The following is a 27,080-nucleotide window of genomic DNA, read 5'->3' as shown; positions in this document are numbered from 1 at the left end:
GTTTGCTATTTTTCAAACATTTCTTTTTTCATTCTGAGATGAAACACACATGTTCATATCGGTGGGTTTAGCCTGGGAATGCCACATTCCCCAAAGCCAGGAGTCCAGAGCTCGAGGAGAGATGAAGGCAAATGGCACCCAGAGCTGTACCTGTTCCCTGCTTGAAAGGGGCCTCTGGAACAGCCCATTTAATTTTTACTGTCCCATCCCCAACAAACGACTCCTGCCCCTTCCCAAATCCTCTCAGCCAGGCTCACATGGAGACCTTTATCCTGCCTTGATCTGACTTGGGCTCCACAGAGGAAATTGCTGGTTTAAGGCTGTGTTATGTAGGATATTCTGACTGAGCCTTGTGATCTTTCTCCTCGCTTAAATCCACAACTTCTGGCACGTCTGGGAGAACAAACACGTGGGTTTTCCTCCCCTGGTTATTGCTGTCATCTCTTATTAACAGTCCAGGGGCTGCAAATCGCTGAAATCCCGGGTCACCTGGAAACTGGCCCCGGATGTGGGGTCCTGTAGCTGCATCAGGGCCTTGGCAAGCAGGCTCCAGTCACTTAAGCTGTGAGCAGAAAAAGACAGTTCCATGTGCTCTCCTTATGACTGTTCCTGCTTTGATATAAATTCCTTGGATTTTCCCTTTTTAAAGCTGGGGTTTCTGTTCTTTACCCTGGACTGGCCCTGCCTTTCCCAAAAAAGTTCAAGTTTAGTCCGAAACTGAGCTTTGGATGAGGGCCCCACAAACCTGGGGCAGGGGATTTCCAGGACCTCTTCTGTCACAATTCCCTCTGGCTGGAGAAGACACAGCGGTCCTGGAACTGAGGTTCCAGTTTCCTGTGCCCAAAATATGGTGCTAATCCAACGTACCCCTGCCCTCTGGCAGTGGGAAGCCATTCCCCCTTGTCCAAAGTCCCTCTCCAGCTCTCCTGCAGCCCCTTTAGGCACTGGAATGGAGCTCTAAGGAGTGGGGGCAAAGCAGCTGCCAAGCCCTTGTGCTGTGGGGGTGTTGCTGTTTGGTTTAGGTGGGGAGGGGTCTGCTTTGGGGGTCTCCTACCTGGGCAGTGTGGTTCTGTGGGATGGCATCTTTCCCCTTGAGGAGAACAGAATCCCTGGAAAACAGGTCAGGAGAACCACAGGAGACCTCTGAGGTCAGTGAGTCCACCCTCTGAGCCAACCCCACCACAGAGAATAAACCCCAGCCCCAGGAATTCTGGAGCCTGGAGAAATCCCCACCGAGGGGCAGGGGAGAGGAGCCCCCTGCCCATGATTCCTGGTCAGGCTCAGTGTTAGGGTTCCCCTTCCTCCCCTGGGTGATGGGTGCCCCTGCTCCAAGGGGCACTGTGGGCTCTTGGCAAGGGTGTCCCTCGTGTGTCCCGTCTCTCCTGGGGGCACAGCTCGGATCCCGTTTCCCCGGCACCCCCAGGACAATGGCTGGGGCCGGGGGGGCTGAGGGGCTGGGGGCAGCAGAGCAGTGGGGAGGTTGTATAACGTGGTGTGGAATGTCATTGTCCCAGCCAGCGTGAGTAAGAGCACAGCTGAGGCCGGACACCGACGGCACTGCCATGTGTCCGGGGGAGCCGGGGCTGAGGGACGGCTGCACGGTCGAAAATGAAGACAATGAGTCTATAAAAGTTAAAGAACTGAATAGATCCCGGACATCTGCTTTCCATTAGCACCAAATAACGTATAAATAAACATACCACAGAACCAACAGCAACATCTTGGTTACCCCCTCTAGAAGAAGCTGTGTTTAGGCTGAGCTCAGCCTCCCTGGCCAGACCTCCTCCCACGTGTTCTGTGATGGGACAGGGGAGCTGCTGCAGCCACCAGGCCTCCATCTTCCTTCAGAGCAGAGCAGGGGCTTCTCTGTGCAGGAGAATGAGGTGTCAGTGTGCTGCTGATCCTTAGAAGTCAGAATCTGAGGGGGGGGTGGAACATGAAAATAAGCACAGGAAGAGTCTATACAGTGATTTTTCACTCTGTAAAAAGCCCATCCAGTGCTGCATCCCGCCTCCTTTCACTATCCCAGGTTGCTCCAAGCCCTCTCCAATCTGGCCTTGGGCACTTCCAGGGATGGGGCAGCTGCAGCTTCTCTGGGCAACTAAATGCTGTAAGTATTCATGGAGTAAAATGGGAGGGATGAGAGAGAGGGAAAATCTTGGAATAGCACAGAGCCAGGAGGGAGGCATCCCGTGAACACAATTCCTCAGCACATCCTGCTCTTAGAACACAAATGTGTTGCTCAGTCGGTGCCCCTATGGAAGCAGCTGGGCACAAATAGACCTTTCCTGCACAGGCAGAGCTCCTTGAAAAAACCAGTCTTAAGCAAAGCAGATCGTAAGGAACATCTTGGATGTCACTGAGGAAAAGGAATTGTAACCATAGGGCTGTATGGAGACTCCATAAACCCAGGATCCTCCATCCTGAGGGCTCGTAAACGCCTGTGGATGCGCTGTCAGCGCGCCAGGACTTCAGGTTTGAGGAGACTTTATTGTGCTCATGTTGTTGCTGACACCACTCAGAGATTAAGGGATGGCTTTCCTGCAGTTTAGCGGAGCTTTCCTCAAAGGAAAGTCAGGAATTCCAAAGCTTTTAGGTCACACGTGTTAAAATCCACTCTGCTGCAGAAACTACAGCTGTTGTCAAAACGTAAATGGGGAATGGGCTCAGATCTGCTTTGCAAGATCCCTCAGAGAGATTCCCAGATCTGTGGAATTCACATGGAGAGGGGAACTGGGACCTGCCATGGAGTGCCCTGTGCTGTGCAGAGGGTTGTACCTGTTCCAGAGGGAAGGGAGTTCTCCTGAGTTCTCCAGGTTCCTCCCACCTTTGGATGAATCCTGCTGGGATGGGAAGGAGGTGCTGGTTAAAAACCAGCAAGTTTGGGAATCAACAGAAAAAGTCATTCTAGATATGTCCTCTGAATATTCTCCTACTCCTCAGCCTCTGCCCACCCTCCCAAGGACCCTCCTGACTCTTCCTTATTTTGCCATCCAGAGCATCACAAATCCCTGTTGCTCCTGCATTTTCCCCTGTCCTCTGGTTCCTGCCTCCTGCACCAGGACCCCTCGGAGTTCCTGTTCTTCATCCACGTGCCCAAGTTAATCAGGGGTGGCAGAGAAAGGGGATGAATGTCCAGAACAAGAGAAATGAAAATAAACCACCAGAGAACCAGCGGAACCATCGACTGCGGGACTCGGCCAGTCCGGGCAGGAGGACCTCTCAGGTCTGGGATGACATGTATTAATTACATCCTTTTTAATTAGTGGGGTGCCAAATGATCTGCTCTAGGAGGCAGAAATCCCTCAATCTGAGGATTTGGCCAATGTCCCTGGTGAGACCCGGGCAGGAAGGGTGAGCTCACGTCTTCCCACTGACCCAGCCACAGAGAGGACTTGACCTCTAAAATTCACTCTAAAAGTAACATCAGTGACTCCTGAAAACAGAACAAGGCCACTGCAAGTCTGGGTCAGTCAGTCTATGGTTGGTTTGGGATTCTGACCCTGAAAAACAGGATTTTGGTGGTGCAGCAGTTGGACTTCGATGATCCATGTGGGTCCCTTCCAGCTCAGGATATTCTGTGTTTCTGTGAAAACCAGCAACAGCACTAAGCACTCAAATAATTATGAATGTTCCTACGATAATTACAGAGTTTTGAACAGAGGGTTCATTTGTGTTTATTTGCTTTCTGCTCCTCAGTTGTTGGGGTTGGCAGTGCTTAATGCTTCCAGTTTTTTTCTTCACAAATATTAGGGAAACATTTCTTTCTTAAATGAAAACAGAGGCTCTCATGTCATTTCATGTCTATGGTACAGAACTTGAAGGAAAAGCCCTACTGCAGGAAAACAAGGATAGGAAGGGCTGGAAAAGGTCATCCTCCTCCCCAAAGGCAGGACAAAGCCACCACAGGACTCTCAGTGGCTGTGATCCGTGTGATGAAGACCCCACAGATTCCCAGAGATGTGCTCCAGGACTTGGAAGGGCTGGAAAGGACAGCCCTGTGGGAATCTCCCCCTGCCTCTGGGATGATGGGAACACAGACCTGCACGGGACCACCCAGCTCCCTGAGCCCACCCAGGGGATCAGGACCCCGATCCCAGGGATGTGCTGGTGACAGTCCTTGGTGTGGGGGCCCTTCCTGGAGATCTGGTCGTGGCTCTGACATCCTTTCCCAGCACTTCCTTCCCCAGCTGACCTGCTCTGATCCTCTAAAGCCAGCAGGAATCCTCCTCAGCAGTGCCACCTCCTGCCTCCCCCTCACAGCCTCCTCTCCTGATATGAACACCTTATTTCATTCTTTTTTCCCCTTTATTTTTCCAAATCACATCCTGTTTTCATCAGGCCACCTCTCTGATTTGCTCAGACAATTTCCAACACTGTATCCAAATTTCCTTGCAGCCCGTGGCAGGTGAGCATCACACAGCACCTTGTTAATCTCATTATCTATCTTGTTATCAATTAAGCCCTCTGGTAATAGAACCTGAGAACACTTTGCAGACTCCTCTGTAAGCGTTGCTTCCTCGACTGTAAACGGTCAATGAACTGCTCCCCGTGGTGCAAAGGCTCGTTTGGGGGTCCCCCTGCACAGCCAGAGGGTCCTGCTGTCCTCCTGCCGCTGTTCCAGCACCCCAGGGGCCGGGGGGCGTTCCTGGGATCCGCTGAGGGAGCTGGTGGGCAGCAGGATGAGGATCAAGATCGGGATCAGGACCAGGATCAGGATCGGGCCCAGGCTCCGGCTCCTTTTGGCCACGCCCACCGTGCGGCCCCGCCCACCGCGGGCGAAACCCCGCCCACCCGAGCGTGTCCGAGGCTCCTCCCCTCTCCGGCGAAGCCCCGCCCACTGGCGGGGCGCTGTCGCGGCCCTTCCCCGGCTGAGCCCCGCCCACCCAGCGCCCGGCCCCGCCCCTCTGCCCGTGCCCCGCCCCCGGCCCCGCCCCTGGCGGGGCAGGCGGCCCGGCCGCGCAGCCCGCGGTGCCCGGCGCGCCCCGGGAGCAGCAGCGCGGGGGCCGCTCGGCTCGGTCCGCTCCGCCCGAGCGCACCATGGGCGCGGAGCGCAGGGCGGCGGCGGCCCGCGCCTGCTCCTCCTGCGGCGGCGGCGGCGGCAGCTGGCGGCTCTTCCTCGGCTTCTTCGCGCTGTCGCTGGCGCTGCACGTCCTGACGCTGGGCTGTTACCTGGAGCTGCGCTCCGAGCTCCGCCGCGACCGCGGCCCGCAGCCCGCGGCCCCGCCGCGCCGGGACGGGACGGCGGCAGCGCCCGGAGCCCCGGCCGGGGGCCGCCCGCAGAGAGCGGCCGAGGGCGCGGAGCGGCGCCAGCAGGTGGGTCCGGGCGGGGCGGGGGGCACCGCGGTGTCGGGCTCCATCCCCCCTCCACCCCTTCTCCATCCCTCCTCCGTCCCCCCTCCATCCCCGGCACGGGTGCCGCTCCCCGGGGCGCTTGGGAACAGCCCCCCGGTCGGGGTCAGTTGGAAAAGGGGGGGAAGCCCCAAACTCTCGTATGGGGTGAAGCGCGGGGGGAGCTGGGGGTGACGGGGCTGCGGGGCCGCCCGCGCTCCACCTGCTGCCGCCGCCTCCCTGTCGCGACAGCCCCGCCGTGTCGGCCCCGCTCCCGATAGCCCAGCCCTGGCCGAGGGCAGCGGCTCTGCCCTGGCCCTTGCAGGACCCCCAGGAGCGGGTGCAGCGGCCGGGGAGCCCCGCACAGGTCGCTCCGCACCCGCGGCGTGCGGGGGATCCCTGTCCCGCATCGCCCTCCGCTCGCTCCCCTCCTCCAGCTGGCGTGAGTTTCGTTATCTCAGTTCCCCCTCAACCCAGGTGCATCAGCCTTGCCGGTGATGCCTCGGCGTCCCCCCTGCAGCAGCTCCTGACTCTGTGCCGCACAGGTTGGCATCTGTCTCCCGGTTGTCCCCACGGCTGTCCCGAGCCCCCGGGGAGGTCTCCTGTCCCGAGAGCCTCCGGAGAGCTGGAGCGGAGCTGGGGCCTCCGCTCGCAAACTTAGCTCATTTTTTCCAGGCACGAAACTTCGCTGCGAGCAGGATAAGCTGGAGGAAGGAGTTTCCTCCCTCTTGAGCCTCCGGAGCGGATGGTCCGCTCCCCAAAGGTGCCGGGTGGCTTTGCCGGGGGGTCCCAGCGGGGTTTTGAGGGGACACGCCAAACCCCAGCACCCCGGCGGTCCTCGTCCTGCTGCTTATCAATGTGTGCGGGGGAAGGACAAAAATAGCTTTGATAAAGCGGCGAGTTTGGGAACTTTTCCTCCCACTTGGCAGCGGGCAGCGGTTCCGCCGGGCCGGCCTCGGCTGCCCCCGGGAAAGCCGGGATCGCACTTCCAGGGCTGCCGGATCCCGCAGCTTCCCACAGTGAAATCCCAGTTAAGCGCTGAACCGGAGAGAACCCGAGCTCTCGGGTCACCGCTCTCTGTTCTCCCTTCTCTGCCCCGGCAGTGTCAACACGAAGTGAGCCGGAGCAGCTCGATGCCGTGCTGGGATTCTTGGGTTGCCTTGGAACAGCACGCGGCTGGAGTGCCTTTCGTGTTATCATGCTGGATCTGTTTAGTCTTTAGAGCTCTTCTTTCCAGCGAGTGCATAATGAAATACCGGGGCAAATACTCGAGGCATTCATAAATTACAGCGTTAGGTAATTTGTCTCGGGATGTGTACGGAGATCCAAGCGCTGCTCGGTACAGCTGACGTACTCCAGATAAGGTAACGCTAATTATTTATTTCTTTCTTTTGCATCTGGCCTGTCAGGCTTAAGATGGAAAATTCTTTGGGACGTATGGAGGCAGTTGGTTGTGAGAGGAAGTTTCCTGGTAGTGGGGACAGGGGGAAGGCTGAATGTCCCGGGCACTGGCATCTCACCGCCCCAGTTGGGAACTGCCGTGACAACGTGTGATTAATGGGATTTGTAGTTGTGCTGCTCACCCGTTTCGTGCTGAATTTTCTGCCTTGCTGTTTACTCGAGTTGCTGTGCAGCTAAGAACAGACACTTTCTGTGTCCTGGACTGCTGTGAGTACATCCCTTCTGTGATTAAAGCAATGGAGCAAGGTGTTTGCAAGCAGCTTTATTTAGAAAGTTATTATCAAGCTTCAGGGTACATGTGGGGTTCCTCACAGCTTTTCTGAGCTGTGCTGCTGTAAACCCTAAGTGTGGTCCCATGCACGTGATGCTTGCAAAAATGAAGCCAAAATTGCTAAATAATTAATTCAGGAGACCTGGTCAATGACATTTCTCTACCAGGGGCAATGGTCAGAGTTGGGGTGCGCTGGGGGGAGACCTGGCAACCCAAAGGCCGTGGTGCTCTGAGCCCTCACACCGCCCCTCAGCTGCGTGAAGTGTTGTCAGTGAAGAGGCCGAGTAATGACTGTGTGTGTTGTGATTGTACAGGCCAGTTTAAAAACAAAAGACACTGCCCTTCCTGACCCTTTTTTAATTTATTTTCTAATGATTTTATTTTTCCCTGCCTTCCTGACCTGAGGCAGGAGGAAGAGGAGTGAGGGGGGAAGGATGGGGAGCGATGGTCAGCACCGAGATTTTGGCTGAAATCTCGCCTGGCCACGTGCCAGAAATGACCTCATGACAGGAGTGAGATTTGGCAGCTCGATAAGGCCCCGCTTCCCTATCTTACAGGGTATCCAAATATGTAACTCATTTAGGATCCAAGGGCAGTTTTTCATGGCAGAGGGTGAGGCATTGTAGTCCACATCTTTGTCCCAGAACCCGCTGGCTGTTGCATCACCGCGTTGGCTGCGAGATGAGGGGTTTGTTAGTGCTGCTTTAATTCATTGACTCTTCGAGTGCTCTGAGGTGCAAGAGTGGTGCCTTCAGCCTTGGCTGGTGGGATAAAATCCAAATAATCCCTCTGGATGAGTGTGCTGTGGGATGGGAGAGGGATTCTGTCGAGCACTTTGCTTGTGGCTCCACTCGCGGGGATCCACAGCAGGGCACTGCTTCCTGCCCTTTGGAGTATTCCATGCCTAAATTAAATTGTATTTTGCTGTCAAAAAATCACCCATGTAATATCTGAGCTGTGCAGAGCATGGTTCCTGCGCTGTTTCTCCAACCAAATCCGTGTCATGCCACGTTTCTGCCAAAACATGTTTTTTGGCCAATGCCAAGCGGAGCGCGTGCCCTGAGAGTGTCCCGAGACGGGCGGAAGACGCTGCCAAAGGCTGGCTTTGGAATGGGCTCAAATACCATCAGTTCTGTCGGATCAAACTAATTGTGGAGGTGCTTGCAGCTGGTAGGAGGGGGGAGGGGGTGCTGAGTCATCCAAAACAATGTGCTGAGCAGCAGTTCTGTTCCCGGTGTTCACCTTCCCCTGTGCCGCGGTGTCTGTTCCTGGTCTCTGCTCCTCACCTTTTTAACAAGGGATGTTCCCACTTTTGAGTAGTGCTCACATTGGTATTCCTGACTTTCAGAGAATCCTGGAATGGTTGGGGTTGGAAGGGACCTCAGAGCTCACCCAGTCCCACCCCTTGCCATGGGCAGGGACACCTTCCACTAGCCCAGGTTGCTCCAAGCCCCGTCCAGCCTGGCCTTGGATGGGGCAGCCACAGCTTCTCTGGGCAACCTGTGCCAGGGCCTTCCCATCCTCACAGGGAAGAATTTCTTCCTTTCTTTTCCCTCACCGATGTGAAATTGGAGTTGTTTTGCCCTTTCTTGTCAATCCCACCTCCTGAGTCAGAGGCAGGTTTGATTGGCACGATGTGCTGTCAAAGGGTCTAAAGGTGTAAAAGCTGCTCCAGAGGCTTCTCCCACCCCGAGCATACCTGTAGCTCATCCATGCACCTTCATCCCTCTGTCTGGTTCCTGCTTCCCAAGCCAGGAGGCTGCACTGGCAGCGATGGATCGGGGCCGAACAGAAACCTGGCCATGGGCTGAAAGCTTTGAGCAGAGTGTCCTGCAAACAATTCTCCAGCATCAGCAATCTCTGCACAGTGTCCTGCAGGCTCAGACCTTTAAATACCTGCTCAGGACACCTGTGTTGGGATTTCACAACTCTGATCCTGGGTTATGGAAATGTCAGGTCTGTGCAAAAGGAAGGTGGTGATTAGGGATGTGCTTTATGGTGGGTTTTCCCTCGAATTGCACTTCATGGTCCTGGTTGTAGCTGGAGGAGGCTCTCACAGGGCAGGAAAGGAGCCCACAGAGCTCTGTGTGGTTAATACTGGGCTCTGGTTGCCTTCATTCACGGCTGGATAGGTGCCTGTCCTCGACAGACATTCCAGAGGCTGCCCAAGGTCTGGGGTCTGTGCAGGGAGGGAGGGACAGCCTGATATCAGATAGAAAGCATATTCCTGCTGCTGTGCCTGTGAATATTCCAGGCAAAATCTGGTGTGCTGCATCCATGGGAAAATTAAATACAGTCTGAGCTGTGCCCCGAGGGTTGGAGGTGCATCCCTATGGGTATTGTGGTGTTAATTCCTGGTGTGAGGAGGAACCCTCTCCTTTGGCTGTGTGCAGGCAGCCTGGCTGCTCCCTGGGAATGCTGGAATCACAGAAGCCTTTGGGGTGGAAGGGACCTTTCAAGGCTGTCTTGTCCAACCCTGCTGCCATGGGAAGGGACATCTTCAACTCTATCAGGACCTTCCCAGCATCCTTATTCCCAGAGTTGTGATGCTGTGTGGGTGCCAGTGGCTGTGGCTTTGGGCTGTCTGAGCACAGGGTGGCCATGGATGAATCTTGCTGGGGACACCCTCAAAGTGTGGGGAGATGGGAATGGTGAGGAGATAAACAGAGAAAAATCTCACCTCTGGGAGAGAGGAAGCAGTTAGGAAATATGAAATATAAGTTCCCACTGCTGTCTTGAAGCTTCTGTCGGCATCAGGGGATTATTGACCCGGGGAGTGCAGGCGGCTGTGGCTGCTGGGAACAACTGTGAGGTGAGTGCAGCGATGCCCAGGAAGGACAGGAGGATGGGCTGCAGCTTGTGGAGGAGCATGGGGATGCCGATGCCGTGCTGGAAACAGAGGAATGTGATTAGCAGAGGAATAACTCCAGGGCAGCAGGAGCACGCCATCGGAGCACAGCACTGCCTTCCTGTCCCGGCTCTTGCCAGCTCTGCCCCATCATCCCCTTCCCCAGCTGAGCTGGGTTTGCTTTATTTCTACTTTCTGCTCATTCCGTGAAGCACAAATACTGTGACTTTGTGTGAGGACCAGGCCGTTTCACCAGCACTGATTGAATTCCTTGACGGAGAACATTGTTGCCAGAGTAAGTGTTTGACCGACCCGTGACCAAATTGCAGGGTTTTTCCACAATTTTTCGAGAAGTTCACTGGCAAACCCTCAAACCTGGGTTTTTAAGAACACTCAGTGGCATTCCAGAGTTATCTTTCCCTTAACCCCGGAGTACATAGCGCCGTATCAAACCCATATTATTCTAACCTTTTAACATTATTTTTCTTACCGCATAATAACATAAATCTTCTCTGCTCTCCCGTACACATGTAGTGTCTTGTAATGCTAATTAAACTGCACACCATCCTAATTTTGCTCTCATACTAATCCAATATATTTTTCTTGACTGGAAGCCAAACCCTGAGAGCTTCAGAGCATGCGGAGCTCTCATTCCAGTCTTATTATATGTTAATGGCTTTATATTTTAATATCTTTCAACACTTTAGGAGGATGTTATTTTTAGAGGTGTCTGGCTGCAGAAGGTAACCGGTCTGGGAGAGGCTAAGGGGGCTTGGGGGATGTGAAGCACTGAGTAAACTCTGGGCAGTGAGTGAGTGGTAAGTGTGTCTCTGAAGAGGTGTAATCTGTCAGGATCCATTGTGCACAAGCGTGGAATTATACAGGGAGATTTGGATGCAATTTTAACATAGTTAAGTGCCTTTATGGGGTGGTTGCAGTGGTAAGTGCTCTCTTGTTAAACTCTGGTTTTTGTGTGCTAATGGTGCCGATGCCAGTCGGGCCTGGATGCTACTACAGCAGGAATAATCACTCCCAGATGGGTGCCTATGAAAATGAGCTCTTTCCATAAGCCCAAATGAAATGCTGTTGTAAGTGTGAAGTACTAACGAGGCAGGATCGCACTGAGGGGGTGCCAGGGCTGTAACTCCTTCCAAATGGGGAGTGCCAGGATGCTCCTGCCCGTGCTGCACCTCGGCTCGCTTTCACTGGGAAAAGCAGCAGCGGCTGGAGATGGGATGGGAGGCTGTGAGTGCTTTAGCCCTGCACAGAGTGAGGAGGAACTGGGCACTGATGGGCCCTGGCACTGTGGTGGCTGCTGCACCATGAGGGGGTGACTGGTGTGGCACTGTGGTGGGTGTCTGTGCCATGGTGGCTCTGCTGCAGTGAGGGTTGTGTGGTTTGCCGTGGTGGAAGGTTTGGTGGTGTGGCTGTGCCGTGGTGGAAGGTTTGGTGGTGTGGCTGTGCCGTGGTGGAAGGTTTGGTGGTGTGGCTGTGCCATGGTGGCTCTGCTGCAGTGAGAGTTGTGTGGTTTGCCGTGGTGGATGTTTTGATGGTGTTGCTGGCGTGGCCAGGGTTGTGTTGTGCTGCTCGGGGCTGTGGTCACTGTGTGTTGCAGCAGGATGTGGATACAAGGGCTGGGAGCTGCTGGCTGCTTCCAGCACAGCCACAGAGAGGATGCAGACATGGCTTTGGGAGCTCAGACCCTCCCTGTCTCCGGTGTTTCCCCCCCTTGGCAGTGCCCGCTGTCCCAGGGGGTGACACAGTGGGTTAAATCCCATCCCAGGGCAGTGAGGGGCCAGCCCTTTGTCCTTTAATCCCTCTTTGCAATTCATGGCACCTCTGGGCTTTTCAGCCTCTCCTGAGCACAAAGCAGGAGGGGGAGACAGTCGAGGATGTTTCTTAAGGCAGCACTGGAAGTAAAATCCACCTCTGAGCAGGTACTGGCTCTGGAATTGTGAATTACAGGTGGGTGGGAGAGCTGGGGACATGCTGTGTCAGGTTGTGGTCCTGCACAGACCTCATGGTGCTGCCAAATCACGGAATGCTTTGGGCTGGGAAGGACCTTAAAGCCCATGTTGTTCCACCCCTTGCCACAGGCAGGGACACCTTCCACTGTCCCAGGTTTCTCCAAGCCCTCTCCAACCTGGCCTTGGACACTTGTACAGCTTCTCTGAGCAACTTCCCTGCTGTCTCTTCTCCCTTTTCTGTTTCTTAGTTTAATTGACTGATGTTGGCATTCCTTCCCAGAGGGGTGAGAGAGAACACTAGTGTGTCCCGTCCAGCAGGGGTGGAAAGAAATCGAATTAAAATATTTGAGTATCGTTATTATTTGATAATAATATTTATATTTTCTGAAAAGAAAGAAACCTTTGAATCCTTCCTTTCATTTTCTGATCCGTGAAGCGTCAGCAGCTTTCCCCGGGTTTCCCAGGGAAGTGTGGGGATGGGGACACTGTGTGGGACAGGCTCTAATGGCCTAAACAGACTTTGTGTGATCCTTCCAGTCTTCTCCACGTGCTAGGCTCAGTGAAATTAATCCAGGAAATAATTTTGAAGCAATTATTTCCTTCAGCTTTGCAAACAAATTGCTGAGCTACTGCTACCCTTTACCAGCACTTTATTCTAATTTTCCCATGGGATAGGAAAAGAGGATAAAGCATTTAAAGCTGGTAGCTGGCACTGTTGCCAAGCTGCCTTGATGCTGAGAGGACGAGACAGTTCAGACTCAAAAGTGAGGGGTTTATTTTAAGTTTTTGCTTTGCTTTGCTGCTGTTCCCGAGGCTGCAGGAGGGGCAACAGTTCTGCCTGGAAAGCTTAAATTCTCACGTTTTCCCATAAAACACACCCTGTGGCAGAAAAATCGGCTCTGACTGAATTGCTGGACGTGCAGCTGATGAGGTGCATCTAGAGAGCAGGATGAAAACCCGTGAAGAAAATAGTTGGGTTTTATACTGCAGCTGTTTGTATCTTTTTAGTGATAATGAACTCAATGAGTAGTTGGCTGCCTTGGGGCGGTGGAAGGGCTTGTTGGTGCTTGCTCAGGCTGGGGTGTTAACTCTTGCTGGGAAAGGGAGTGATCCCATCCGAGGGCAAGAGGAGCTCACCAGGAGTTACCTCCATTGGAGTAAATTTTGGGAGGTTTCTGAGGTCAAAAGGAGACCTTTTCTATGGTGGGAGGGAAGGCAAAGTTAAAGGATGTTAATTGCCATTTTTAAAGGATTATTAAATTTTCTATTTAGCAATATCTTTATTGCCAACTTGGAGTTTTCTCCTGTTGTTGACAAGAATTGTTTTGGCTCAGAATAAGGCTCATCCACAGGTTCCTGGTCTGCTTAGAACTTGGGGGTGCAAGGACAAGGGGTGATGGGTTTAAACTAAAGAGGCTTGATTTAAATGAGATGTTGGGAAGGAATTCTTCCCTGTGAGGGTGGGCAGGCCCTGGCACAAGTTGTCCAGAGAAGCTGTGGCTGCCCCATCCCTGGAAGTGTCCAAGGCCAGGTTGGACAGGGCTTGGAGCAACCTGGGCTGGTGGAAGGTGTCCCTACCTGTGGCAGGGGGTGGGACTGGATGAACTTTAAAATTCTCATTTTGAGCTCAGCACCAGCAGCAGATGGAGCAGGGGAATCCCTAAATCCCTGTATCACTGTGCCACAGACTCTGGGAGTCGGGCTGGGCTCCACAGCTTCCCACTGGTACCTTGGCATCACCCTGGCTGCACATTCCCAGCTGGTGGCGAAGTCCTGGAGCAGGAACAGCCACCAGTGCACACTCAGGGGGGAGAACAGCCTGTCCCTGTAAAAGCAGGATCCCTCTCCAAACAGCCGGGTGTGGCTGCAGGGCCTGGGCAGTTGGTGGGCTCTGTTTCTGGTGCCAGGGCCGGTGCCCCGTGTGCCAACCCCGTGTGCCAGCCCCATGCTGGCCAGGATGGGACCACGGGATGAGGGAGCTCTGGGGAGCTGAGGTCTTCAAGTGTTAAATACAAAGTGTTGCTCCTGCAGGCTGGGCTCGGCAGATCCGGGCGTCTGGTGCACGTTTCCAACAACAGCCTGGATTTGCCAAGGAAAATGACGCTGGATACAGCAAAGAGCTGTCAACTCTTTCCTCCCTAAGCTGCTGGGCTGCTTTTCTCCTGCTTTGCAGGATAACTGAGCTCTTTGGGAGTGACGTGGTGTTTGGGGGTTCTCAGTGCTTGGTGATGCTTCCCATCCCCTTCCCTCCATCCTCGCCCCCCTTCCCGACAGCAGCTCCTCCTGCGAGGGCTGTTGGAACTCTTCTGTGGTCCCAGGGCTGAGTGTCACACGTTAAACTGAGAATAACTCAAGTTCTTCCCCTCTGGAACCTAAATATTGGACCAAGGAGGGATTTTGGCTGAAACATTACCTAACTGGTTCCTAAAGAAGATTTTCTGAGCCCAGCTGTGTGCAGGTGGCTGCAGAGACCCCCAGGCTGATGTCCCCCCACCTCATTGACCGTGAGCTTCCCTGCTGGTGGGTCCCCCTGGCTCAAACACATATTTTTCCGTGTCTGAAGATGCTGAAAGCCCAGTTTATAAATGATAATTGTGCTGGGGGAGGTTGGGGCAGTTACATTTCTGTCAGGTCCCAGGGAAGGTCCCGTGTGGCTCCAAGCTGCGTGTCAGCATCAGGTACTGAAGCAGTTAAATATTCCTGCTCGGGTGTGCAAGAGCAGCGCCAGGTATCTTCCAGGGGATCCAAGTTTGCTATCTGAAATCTGGCAAATAGCAAAAATTTTTATGTCTGTGAACAGAAATCGCACCCCGAGGCGACGGCTGACAGGGAAGATCTCCTGACATATTTACCTAACGATTTTGTTATCCTTAAGTACTCAAAGAGCCCAAACCGGGAGAACAATAGCAACAAAAACCCACTGCAGGGTTTGTCAGCAGATGCAGCTTCGAGATAACAAATGATTTTTTGCTCTTTGTTTGACTCCTTGGCATTTAGTGGTTAATTGGAGCGAGGCCAAGTGTGGTGAGATAGTGCATGAAACAGTTTTAAAAACACTGGAATTGAAGGTTTTTTGCGTGATGCTTTCTAACTTTAGTGTGTGGGGCTCTTAGAGGTGGTTTAAAAACAGCTAAAGGAGAACATTTGATTTGGGCAGTAAAAACTGAGTTTGGAAAGGGTGGAGGGGAGTAATTTAAGCAGCCCTTGCTGTGACCCCAAAAGTCACTTCACCCCACCCCAACTGGGCTTCACCATCCCCTCGTGATGGGGCTGGTATTGGTCTTAAATGTTATTAAATAGTAATAAATGTTTCTGGGAGGATCAGTGTGCTGTGCCACGTGCTCTTCCAGCATTCTCTCTGTCCTGGTTCTTGTTTGTGTTTGGAGAATGAAGTGAAACTGCGTTTGTGAGAACTAAGGACACTTTGACTTGAAAAATCAGGAAAAATAGGTTATTTCAGGTTGTAAAGTGGTGATGTTGGTCCTGATCCAGCTGCTCCCCCTGATTTCAGTATGATTTTACGTGATGCAGAAAGGCACTGGAATGAAGCTGGTCCAGAGGGTGTCTGGGATGCTCTGTGAACTCCGGCATGTGAAATTCCAAGTAATAAAGCTTTGGAAGTGTGGCCTTCGAGGGTTATTGTACGAGGAAGGGCATAAGAAACATGACACTGGGACTGTGATTCCTGGCAGAAATGCCTCGCAATGGGGAAATTTTCGTTTGGTTTGTGTTGCTTACATGCCTTTCTTCTCGCTGAAGGGCAAATGACACTGTCAGCATTAAATGCAAGTAGCTGACATCCTCCCATGAAATATGCCTTACGTTCCCAGAACGGAGCCGGGCTTATTGCAATTCCAGAAATTCGCCTTCCCCCGTCTTTATTCTCGGTCTTACCCCCGAAACGGACCCACATGGAATGTTCGTGCTGGTAGAGAGGTTGGTTGTGGAGGAGCAGCACGGTTAATTGTGCTTTGAGGAGAGGTCTGACGGAGCCAGAGGAGCCGTGGGTTCCTTTGGTCGGGGCTCCTGAGGGCTCTCGTGTCGGGACGTGTCAGGCTGACGGGCGCCTACGATGTAACAGCAGTAACAAAACCCAGGGCAGCTGCTCGGATGGGGTTTTTTTAAGGCTGGTTCTCTGGGTTTGAAGTTCTTGGGCTTTGTAGGGGAAATTTATGGCGGTTACCAGCAGTTTAGAGATGGAAGAGATTGCCCACGTTCTACACGATGCCCTGTTGGTCCCGCGTCCCCGGTGGCTGCTGCTGCGGCGGCTTTTAGGTTGGTTGGTTCAGCTGGGCTCGGTGTAGAGATGGCTTTGACACCATAATATGAGTGATTTAGGGAGCTCTACTGATCTAGGTTGCCTGGAAGCCAGTGGAGATGAGTGTGACAGCTTGAGTTGCAGAAGGACACAGAGTCCTGTGCAGTGCTCGATTTTAGCTGTAGGTACAGTGAATTGTGCTGCTTGTTTTGGAGACCGTGAGCTGGTGGTTGGTTTGGGCTGAGTTTGGCCCTTTTGTCTATTAAAGGTTTTTTCCAACGTGATCTGCCAGGGTTGTTGTCCATGGGGAACAAAAACCTGTCAATCCACGCTGATCTGCACCTTAAAGTCTGGTATAAATGGGTGGGATCTTCTCCCAAGTGACAGGACAAGAGGAAAGGCCGTCAAGTTGTGCCAGGGGAGGTTCCGGTTGGATATCAGGGAAAATTTCTTCATGGCAAAAAGGTTGTCCAGGCCTATCACAGGCTGCCCAGGGTGGGGTGGAGTCCCCACCCCTGGAGGGATTTAAAAGCCAGGTAAGCGTGGCACTTGGGATGTGGGGTAGTGGTGGCATTGGCAGTGTTGGGGGAACGGTTGGACTGGATGATCTCAGAAGGTTTTTCCAATCTAAATGGTTCTGGTATTATTCTCAGGCTTCTGCTGTCATTACATGTTTTCAGATTGGGAGGACTGGGGTTATTTCATACAGGGTCTCAGTGTTCTTTTTTCCCTCTGGTACCTCCATAACTCAACTCTTTGCATAGAATTGAAGGGGAATTTTTGGCCGACTCTCGTGCACACCTGGGCACTCCCACCGGCCTCCAGCAGATTGTGCTTGAAATGCTGCTTCTCAAATCCTCTCTGAGAATGGCTTGGGAAAGCTAAAAATTATTCTTTTAAGGCTTGGACTTCTTATGTGGTCAGTTGTGAACTGAGGCTATGCAAAAACAGGTTGTTTGAGCAGATAAGTTGTTCTTAGAAGCAGTTCATTGGGTCCAGATGGGACCATCTCAGTCCACCCCTGCCATGGGCAGGGACACCTTCCACTATCCCAGGCTACTCCAAGCCCTGTCCAACTTGGCCTTGGACACTTCCAGGGATGGGGCAGCCACAGCTTCTTGTGCTGGTGCAATGAAGTGATGGAAAACCCTGGGCTCAAGGAGCTCTGATAAATATATAGAGGATTATTTAATTTCTGTTTAAATAGCTCTCTGTTTGAAGTCAGTGGCTGAGGTTGGCTGAGGTGAGGCAGGAGGATGGTGAGGAGGATGCAGTGAGCCCCTGTTCCACTGAAGCAGGATTTACAGTAGGAGAATGCCCTTGGAAGAGCGTGTGTTTGTGCCCACAGCCATTAAGCTCCATAATCTTGCTGTCTGTATCGACTTACAAATGAAAGCTTGCAGTAATTTGGAGCAGCATTTGAATTGTGAGTGGTAGTGATGATGCTGAGCTTGTCTTTTAATGCTGAGTTTAGAGTCTTTGAGGTTTGGATTAAAAAAAACTTCAATGAAACCACAAAAAAGACATTGGAAGCATAACTGAACAGGTGGAACAAATTTGTTAAATCTGTTATTGGGAAAACAGCAACTTGCTTTTAAGAAATAAATCAATCTGCAGCTCAGTGTTTCATAATGAGGAGTGGGATAGGAAAATCTAAAAATATCTACAAATGAGAGCAAACGCTCTGAAGGAACAGATCCAAACTAGAATATAATATTGCCCATTGTGGTGACAATAAGTATTTTAAAGTTCATTGAGATCCTTGCTGTGATGCAGATGGGACTTGAAGAGCCAGCATATTTCACTTGGCCGAGTCCAGTTTTTATTTGCATAATAACTTATTAAATGTATTGCCAGTAGCTCGCGGAGCCCCCGGTCAGGATTGGGAAACCACGATGAGTTCATCCTGCTCTGCCTGGGGAGACAAGATATTCACCAAGAACTGGGAGGGAGGCGTCTCTAGCAACTAATGCAAGTGATTATGTGCTTGAAATGGCAGGAACAAGCAGAGCTTTAACCCTGCTGTGGAACGGGGTGACCTTTGAGAACCTCAGATCTTCTCACCAGGACCCATTTCAAGGGTCTTTGTCCTTCGGCTGCCTTTGTCCCCCATCCCTCCTCCTCTGGCGTGAGCTTTAGCAGCTGATTTTAATAAACTCAAGGAGCTTTTCCAGGTGGAAGATGTGTCTGTCAGCAGCTGGGTTTTCAGGAGACAGGGAATCAGTGCTGTGGTCTCTGTTATCGTGGAACCACGGAATGGTTTGGGTCGGAAGGGACCTTCATAATCATCTCATTCCACCCCCCTTTTCTGCTGCTTGCCCTTGGCTGTTCAGGCAGCAGAGCCAGCTCCACTTCCATTTTTCTTGGAAAGCTATTCCATAGCCTCATCCCTCTCTTTCAGCAGGTTCTTCCTAGCATTATTCCTGAGTTTTCCTTGCTCAGCAGAGCCCAGGTGCTCTGTCACACCCAGCCAGGCTCAGCTCGGTCACTGCCATTGCCCTTCATGCTCTGTCATCCCTTTCCTCACACTCTGGGACTGGCCCAGCGCTCCTCGGCTCAGGGGGTTTCTCGCCAGTGCTGCTGCAGAGTAGCTGCTCCAAACTAAGCAAACCCACATGGGCAGCTGTTGCTCAGGGGGGAGCTGGTAAGTGCATCCATAAAGCTGCGGATTTCTGCCGGAGGGAGCAGAGCTGGTGCACGGCGATTGCCCTTCGGGAGCCCTCTGTGTTGGGGGCTTCTCTTGTGGCACTTAAAACCTGGGAAAAAGACCCCAAAACCTCTCCAACTTCCAAGTTCTGGTTGGGGGAAGAATTGTGATGTTCTGGAGCTGTAAATTAGAATGTCAGTTTTCCACAGGCGGGTGTTTCCGTGTGCTGGGACGGTGACTGCTCAGGGACAGGGATCGTGTGTGGCAGCACCGCTCTGGCACTGTGGTCACTTGGGGCTGGGGGGAGAAGGTTTATCTGAAACTGGTTTAGGTTGGATCTCAGGGAAAGGTTCTTCCCCCAGAGGGTGGTTGGCACTGAACAGGCTCCCCAGGGCAGTGGGCACAGCCCCAAGGCTGCCAGAGCTCCAGGAGGGTTTGGACAACGCTCTCAGGGACAGGGTGGGATTGTTGGGGTGTCTGTGCAGGGCCAGGAGCTGGACTGGATGATCCTTGTGGGTCTCTTCCAGTTCAGAATATTCTATGATTCCAGTTTTGGTGTGACCAGGGCAGGTGGCAACTTTGTGCCAGTTTGAGATGCCCAAAGGCCGGCGCTGCCTGTGCCTTTGCCATGTTCAGTGTTGACCTTTCTCAGGGTGCAAACAAACCCCAGGGCTGCCATTTTCCTTTGGAAGTGGATCCCAAGGCTCTCGCTGGTCTAGGGATGCTTTTTCATGGCTGGGATTCCCTAAGTGTATTTCAGCAGTGCTTTCTGCCCCAAACCTCAGTGCAAACTTAAAGGATTTATTTCTCAGCTCACAACCGTAACCGTCATCAACCTGGTTATTGATGTGCCGGGCTCTGGAAGGATCCGTGGGGTTTGGGTGCTGAGTGGGACTCTGCTTTTGGGGCTCCTGTGGTGCTGGAAGCCCTTTCTCCCCTGTGATCCTGTGGTTTGGGAGGCTTTTGTGTGACGCTCGGGCCGTGAGCGGCGTCTCCGCTGCAGCCACGAGGACATCCCGCACAATGGCCATGGGATGCAGCCCGGGGCAGGGGTGGGGGACGCGCTGGCCGGGAGCCACCCCGGGTTTGGAGCCACTGGGAGGGCGGGAGGTGGCAGCCAGGGGTGCTGTTGGGGTGCCGAGGCTGTCGGAGTGACCACGGAGCCGCTCCGGCCACGCCGCCGCCCCGGCCACGCCGCCGGCGGTTCAAGGGCCGAGGGGTCCGCGCGGTCTTTGTGTTCCCGCTTTGAAGCTCCGGTCTGAAAGTGTTGTAATGAGATTTTATTATGTATTCTGGCGAGGTCTTGTTATTTTGTGTGTGGATTTATTGTATAATGAATTGAGTGATTTTGAAATGTTTTGTGCAACGCTTTTTTGGAAAGGACATTGTATTTTGTTTGTGGGACGTGTGAGTTTTTATGAAACTTTATTTAGCTTTTAGCAAGAATAATCTTTATTCAACAAATAGTGCAAATAAATCTTTAATTGAACAAATATGTGCCAACTTTCAAACACAGTAACAAACAATGACATGAAACAAGGAAACTTTGGAACAATGTACAACTTTAAACATGGTATTAAAAAAACCCAAAAAGACAAAAAAAAAAACCCGAAAGCCTTAACAAAGCAGATTTCGGGCTGTGCAGAAGGGCAGCAGTACAGTGCACGTATGTGGGACCTGCCAAGCTGGAGGGAGAGGAGCAGGGAGCGTGGTGCCGTTGGTTTTTCTGGGGGTGCCCGTGGTTTTGGGGGGCTGGGTGCCCCTGAGGAGGGGGTTTGGAGGCAGCGGGCGCTGCCAGCGCGTGCTGGGCTGTGGGACGTGACTGGGCTGAGCGAGCGCTCGTAGCTGAGGGGCCGTGAGGGAACGTGGTCTCCAGCACGGCTGGGAAGTGGGTCATACCCATCCCTGTCCTTTCTCAGCTGCCTTCCCGGGTGGGGGGGGCACTTCCAGCCCCCCCGGCTCTCCCAGGGGGTGGTGGGGGCTCTGCAGGGTCGAGGCTTTGCGTCTTCCAGCCCGGTGTTGCTTTTGGGCATCCGAGTGTCTCTGTGTCTGTGTGTTGCTGCACTGGCTGGTGGTGGCTGCAGCTCCTGCAGGCCCTGGCTCAGCCAGGGAGGTGGCTGGAGCATCCCCTTCTCCTCCCCAGCTCAGAGCCACCTGCCCCAGCTCGGCTGCTGTCGCTCTGGAAACGGAGCTTCCCATCCCCTGCGCTGCAAATAGCACTGGAACTCTTCCCTGGGATGGGCTTCCCTGCACCCCTGCCTGTGTCCCAGCTATGGGACACTCGTGGCTGTGTCGTGGGCGATGACAAAATGGTCTGTATCTCACAAGTGGGTTTGCTTTCCCATAACTCTGGCTCAAGGCACTGTGGTCCCTCCTGCCCCTTCTCCCCCATCTCAGCGTGTCACAGAATCGTGGGATGGTTTGGGTTGGAAGGGACTCAGACCATTCCACGATCTGGAAGGTTGTCCAGAGCTCTGCAGACTTGTGACCTGCAGAGCCCCAGGCTGCTCCAGTGATGGCTGGGGAAGGGGCTGCAGGACCCTTCTGTGCCTCTCTCAAAGCTGGGGTGGCACCGTGGGACTGTAGGACCAGGGCTTGTGTGGCAGAAGGTTTGTACCAACTTGGCTGGAAATCACTGCAAAGCTCTCAAACCTACCATAAAAGGGTTTACAACGAGGGTAGGAAACCAAAGGGAAGTGGTTTGTGGCACCTGGAAGCAGGCTTGGTGTATTTTGTGTGCAGAAGTCACATCCTCCAGCTCCAACAAGTCAAACTTCCTTTCCCTTGTTTAAATATCATTATCAGAAGTAAATATTAGTGATTAGTTCTGGATTTCCCAGAGTTTGCATCAACCCTGTAGCAAGAGTTTACAATATCCAGTGTCTCACCTATCAAACATAGACAAGTTTCCAAAAAAAAAAAAACCTTTTGCAACCTGATAAGTGACTTTTATTATAGGGAAGAAGGGCAGAGCACCTTTCTGGTTATTTCTTTATTAATCTGATCCTCCTGGATTTCCTTCCTTGTTTCAGTTATGGATTATGCTTTTCCCTTTACATCCCTGGAAGTGTTCCATGCCTGGTTGGACAAGGCTTGGAGCAGCCTGGTCTAGTGGAAGGTATCCCTGCCCATGGTAACAGTTTGGAACAAAATGATTTCTAAGGTCCCTTCCAGCCCAAAGCATTCCAGGATTCTTTGCAAACAATTATCCTGAAGCATGGGAGGAGTTCATTACTGAAGATGCTCATATGGCTGCTGCTTTTCCCTGGAATTTCCTATATCGATGACAAAACAACTTCTGGCAGGAGGAGGCCAAACTCCATGTGTAGGTGACTTCCCTGCACTTTTAAACCCCAGGAATATCAGGAATATGGTCCCTGATTGCTCTCCTGTAGTGAAGCCATTGTTATGGGGAGGAGCATTTTCAGCCCTTCATTGGCCTTTTCAGCCCCTGAAGTGTAACAAAAGAGCTTTTCTTCTAAAAGTGAGCCATGGAATTGGGTGTTAATGAAAACAAATTAATGCTGAATGGAAAATTCCTTCTCATCTGTGTTGTGCCATTCTCTTTTTATAGCACAAACCTACCAGACCCCTCTCAAGCTACCCATACTTTTCCAGGAAGGATAAATGATGCTTATGTTTCCAGAACTGGAAGCTGGAGGCATCTCCCCCTCCATGTACCCTTGGGCTGAGCCAGCCCAGACCTTTGTGTGGCCCCAGAGGGGCCCAGTGCTGTTCTGTGCACCCACCTCACCTTCAAACACCCCTTTTTCTTTGGGTTTAGTCTCATTTTCTGTTTCATACAATCACAGGATCGTTTAGGTTGGAAAACCCTCTGAGCCCCTCGAGCCCAACCATCCCCCAGCACTGCCAAGGCCACCCCTGCCCCGTGTCCCCAAGTGCCACATCCACGGGGCTGTTAAATCCCTCCAGGAATGGGGACTCCCCCATTGGCCTGGGCAGCTGTGCCAATGCCTGACCACCCTGTCCATTAAGAAAATTTCCCTAATATCCAATCTAAACCTCCCCTGGCACAACTTGAGGCCATTTCCTTTCGTCTTGTTGCTTGGGAAAAGAGTAAATCCCTGCAATCTCATCTCCTTGCTCTTTCTTGCACATTGTGATCATTTTATATACCTGGAGAATCTGGTCAAGGCTCTTCCTTTTTGGCTGCAAGGTCAAGCTTCAGGCTTTGTGTTCCCTTCTGGACTGTTCTGGGTGGATTTCACCCTTGCAGGAGCTCTACAGAGCAGGAGATGGTTGGGCTGGGGAGAGTTTCACCCCGCTTCGTAAATGGGAAGGTGTTGATGCTGAGGAGCCTCTGTGGCCAAAGTGCAGAGGTGGCTGAGCCAAAGTTTTCCAGCCAGATCTGAACCCAGCCTGGTGTGTGGAGCCACCGTGTCACCACCTCCAGCCAGAGCTCTGTGACTTCCCTACGGCTCTTGTTGGCCCTTCTTGCCTTTAAAACAGAGCCAAACGACCAGCTGGGGAGACAAACACCTGCCTGTGTTCTGCTTTGAAATCCACAGCAGCTCAGGAGATCAATGGGCTGATGTCCACGCAGAAGGGATCAGGGGGAGCCATTGATGTGCCAGATGTGTGGTTGTAACATCTGCCGCCTGCGTGGCCGTGTGGCAGCGGAGCAGTTGGAGGTGCTTCGCCCAGGGTTTCTCATCTTCGCTGAGGAAAGGAGGGAGGTGGTGCCTGGAAGGACTGTGAGAGGTGGTCTCCTCGCTGTGGTAAATCCTCCTTTTTCCCTAGGCAGGACATTGCTTGAATCCATGGAACAACCAGTGCTGGTGTTGATAGATTTGTTTGATTGATGATTGGGGTTTTTTAACTGTTTCATTTCCCATTTAGTGAGGAGGGTATAATTCCCTGTGGGACCCAGCTATGAGCATCAAAGCTGCTTGTCTGTGCTGGGCTGGAGCTCCAAACTCACATGGCCTCTGAGCCTCCATCCAGCAGAAAGCGGGACGGTGACCTTACTGTTGGGAGCCATGGGTTTAGAGAGGATCCACCTCCTCCTCCTCCCTGAGCCCTGCACAGAGGAGAGGGATGTTCCTCAGACTGAGACTGAGTCACCTCTGGTCCCGTGGGAGGTGGTGTGGGGATCAGGGTGTGGCACTGGGACTGATGTCCTTCCAAAAGGCAGGAGGGAAGGAGCACTGGCAGGGTCTCAGTGCTTGGACAGTTTGGAGATAGGTCCCACTTAAGGAGGTCCAGAGCTCAGGGCCAGTGTCCTGCTGACCAAGGTGCTGGTGTTCATATTCCAGTCTCACTTCCCTGTGAGGAAAAGCTTTTCCTTGTGCTCACTGACTATCTCCAGGTGCCTTTGCAGATCTCCCCCATCTCGACCCCAGCGTGTGGCTGCTCCTGTGCAGGGTGAGGGCTGTGGTGGCCCTGGATGGGGGGACATTCACACACCTCTGTGGCACGTGCAGGTGTCTGTGTGTCTCAGCACTTGGCTGCTGGACAGTTTTCCCTCAGATAGGCCAGGATCCCGTGCAAGCCTTGGCTGCTGCAGCCCTGCAGTAACTCACATCAGCGGATCACCTGCTCCTGCTTGGAAGTGGAAAGTCTTCCCTGGCTCCGTGTCAGCAGCGTATCAGGCCTGTGAGCATGTTGGCAGGCAACCTTCCTCTTTCTCAGGCTGTTGGATCACAGGGGGAGGATCAGCCAGATGTCCTCAAAATCCTGCGTGTCCTGCCGCTGACCTGCAGCCAGCACGGAGAGCTTCGCTGCTCTGCTCTGGGTCTGCGGAATCTTTCCCAGGCCTTGGAAAGGTGGAACCACTTCAGGTCTCTCCACCCCTCCTGCCTCTCCTCGGTCAGTGTTGACCTCCAACCTTTGTTGGGCTTCAGGCTCAGAGCAGGTTAAGGTGGGTCCTTGTGGAAGGCCAGAAAGGTGCTGAGCTTGTCCTGCAGGTGCTGAAAGGAATGTGTTTGGCACTTCAGCTGCTTTTCCCACATGGACCTAAAAAAGGGAATCAGGGCAGCAGGGCTTGAGGGATGTCAATGATTCAACTGAAGAAATCATTTATTTGCACCAAGCTTGGCATTTAAATGGTCCTGGATAGGCAGAAGTAGCGTGTGGGATTCACGGTACCTGTCTGAAACAGCTCTGTTGGAGCCCAAGACCAGACATTGAGGTTTTGGGTTGCAGACCATCCTCTTGCTCCAGGATCTTCCTTTGGAAAGAATGTGACATTCCACACCAGCAGCTTGTACTGCCCCAAAGATCCTCCTCCTGCTTTTGGGATGAAGATTCTGATCTCAACCTGGGAGTCAGAGCACGCACTTGAACAGCATCTTAATGAGCTTATGGTTCAAAGCTATTTATTATCTGTTATAACAGGCCTTTTATTCCTCTGGCAGGCTAATTTGCATGGCTTGTTGTAATTAACACCATAAAATGTTTAAACAAAAGTACAGCTAGAAATTAAATTTACAGGCATTGAATTCAATAGCATTCGAATAAACCTTTGATTTGTTTTTCTCCTTTGGCAAGAAAGTGATTAGCTCAAATTAAATTTAGGAAAGGCTCTTGACTTGGAATGAGTGGTTTAATGAAAAAAAGGCATCCCAAACTGCCAGAGCAGCTCAGGGAAAAGCTGGGATTTCACTTGCAGGAGGCTGTTGAAGGGAAACTGCACTGTTTTGGGAGGGAGAGGTGTGTGCCCCAAAAACCTGTGTCACCCACTGCTGGCAGGACGGTGGCTTGGCTTCCCATCAGTCCCATTTTTCCATGCTCTGACACTATTTTGGAAGCACTGAGAGGTTTGTGTGGAGTGGTACAGAGATAGGTTGATGGAAATGCTCCCTGGAAGGGTTCAAGGCCAGGTTGGACGGGGCTTAGAGTACCCTGGTCTAGTGGAAGATGTCCCTACCTGTGGCAGGAGGTGGAATGAGATGAACTTCCAGGTCCTTCTAACCCAAACCATCCTGTGATTATTTTATATTGGTTTGAAAAAATCAACCTGGAGCTGATCTGTGGGCAAAGAGGAGGAGAATGTGCCATGTCCCCTCTGTTCCCAGGGGGCTGGAGGTGGTGTCCAGGGACAAGGTGGTTCTGGAAAAGCCTTTTTTTGCACTAGAAGAGGCTTTAGCATGTTCATCCCCAAATGAAGTCATCAAACCCATTGCTGCTCTGATTTATGCAGGAAGTGTTACAAAAAGTTATATTGTGAGAAAATGGTCTCTGGGTGAGGTTTAGATTCTCTTCTATTGTTTTGGACTTTGTTTTTAGTGTTATGGCTGTGATTTGCATGGTTAGAACTAATTTGTAGCGTCTGGGCCCAAGGCTCAGAGTGGTCCATGTGCTGGTATTGAGCTGCTGGGGAGATTAGTGGGTGAGTTTGTGTTCCCTGGGGTCGGGGCTGCTGGGATTTATGGCTTGTGGCACTCTTGGGGACTGATCCAGTTGGTCTGCAGGAAGTTATGGTAGTCAAAAAATTAACAGTGATGGAAATTACATTGTCTTGGGCAGGTCGTGCCCTAACTAGATTATTTATTTATTTAGTTGCTGTCACTGCAGCAGGTAGTTTTCCACCTTGGTTTGTTCTCTCTTTTAAAGTACTTTTGGTATTTTTATTTTGAACTCCACCTCCTCTTGCTCCTCCATCCACAGAAGTTCAGGGGTGGCTGAGCCGGGACGCTCGTCAGCTGATACACAATCTGCTTCAAAGCCTGCCAGAGGATTCCAGAACCTTTCTTCTTTGGTTTTTTTTTTCTCTTTTTTTTTGCTCTCTCCAGGCTCTGTGCTTATGTAGGCACTGTGTTTATGTGTGTTCTTTCTCCAGACCCTGCTGTAAAGTCTCTCAGGCAACATATGAGTTCAAGCTGGCGAGCCCATGTGCAGGTTTTGGTTACGGCTCTTTGAAAGGACTCTTGCGATCCCATGGCTGCCTCCCCTCTGCTGGGAGATGAGTGATGAGCCCCTCAGCCTGCCCATGGAGGGGGGGGGGTGTTTAAAATTGTTTGAATGCCCTACAAAATTCCTCCTCACCCCAAAAACTGCTGTGCCGGGTCCTGCACGTCGAGGCTGTGGTGGCTCAGGCTCCTGTGCCTGCCCGAGGATGCTGATGCCTCCACACAGCTTACATTTCAATGAGCCTTTTTTCCCCTCCTAATCCTAATTTCTTTTTAATTTTCATTTGCTATTCATTATCATAAATTATCTCCTTGCCTCTGTGTTTGATCTCTGCCCCAGCCACGCAGTACACTGGAGATGAGCATTGTTCCTCTACCAGAAGAAAGACAATGACCTCAAGCTATATGAAAGCTCATGGTTTGTGT

The 27,080-nt window shown here is 52.3% G+C and overlaps 1 protein-coding gene across 2 annotated transcripts in view; it reads left to right on the top strand.

Moving 5' to 3' along the window:
- Positions 1 to 5,040: 5,040 nt before the first annotated feature.
- Positions 5,041 to 27,080, top strand: part of EDA (ectodysplasin A) — a 61,762-nt gene continuing 39,722 nt past the window's right edge. For both annotated transcript variants that reach the window (XM_050310753.1, XM_050310751.1), the window contains exon 1: positions 5,041 to 5,316. In XM_050310753.1, coding sequence (XP_050166710.1) covers positions 5,041 to 5,316 — 276 coding nt within the window. The remainder of the gene's footprint in view (positions 5,317 to 27,080) is intronic.

Source organism: Myiozetetes cayanensis, unplaced genomic scaffold (assembly GCF_022539395.1).
Source record: "Myiozetetes cayanensis isolate MyiCay16 unplaced genomic scaffold, myiCay2020 scf15, whole genome shotgun sequence".
Lineage (NCBI taxonomy): Eukaryota > Metazoa > Chordata > Aves > Passeriformes > Tyrannidae > Myiozetetes > Myiozetetes cayanensis.
Note: the sequence above shows the minus strand (reverse complement) of the source record. Positions and strands in the feature narration are given on the sequence as shown.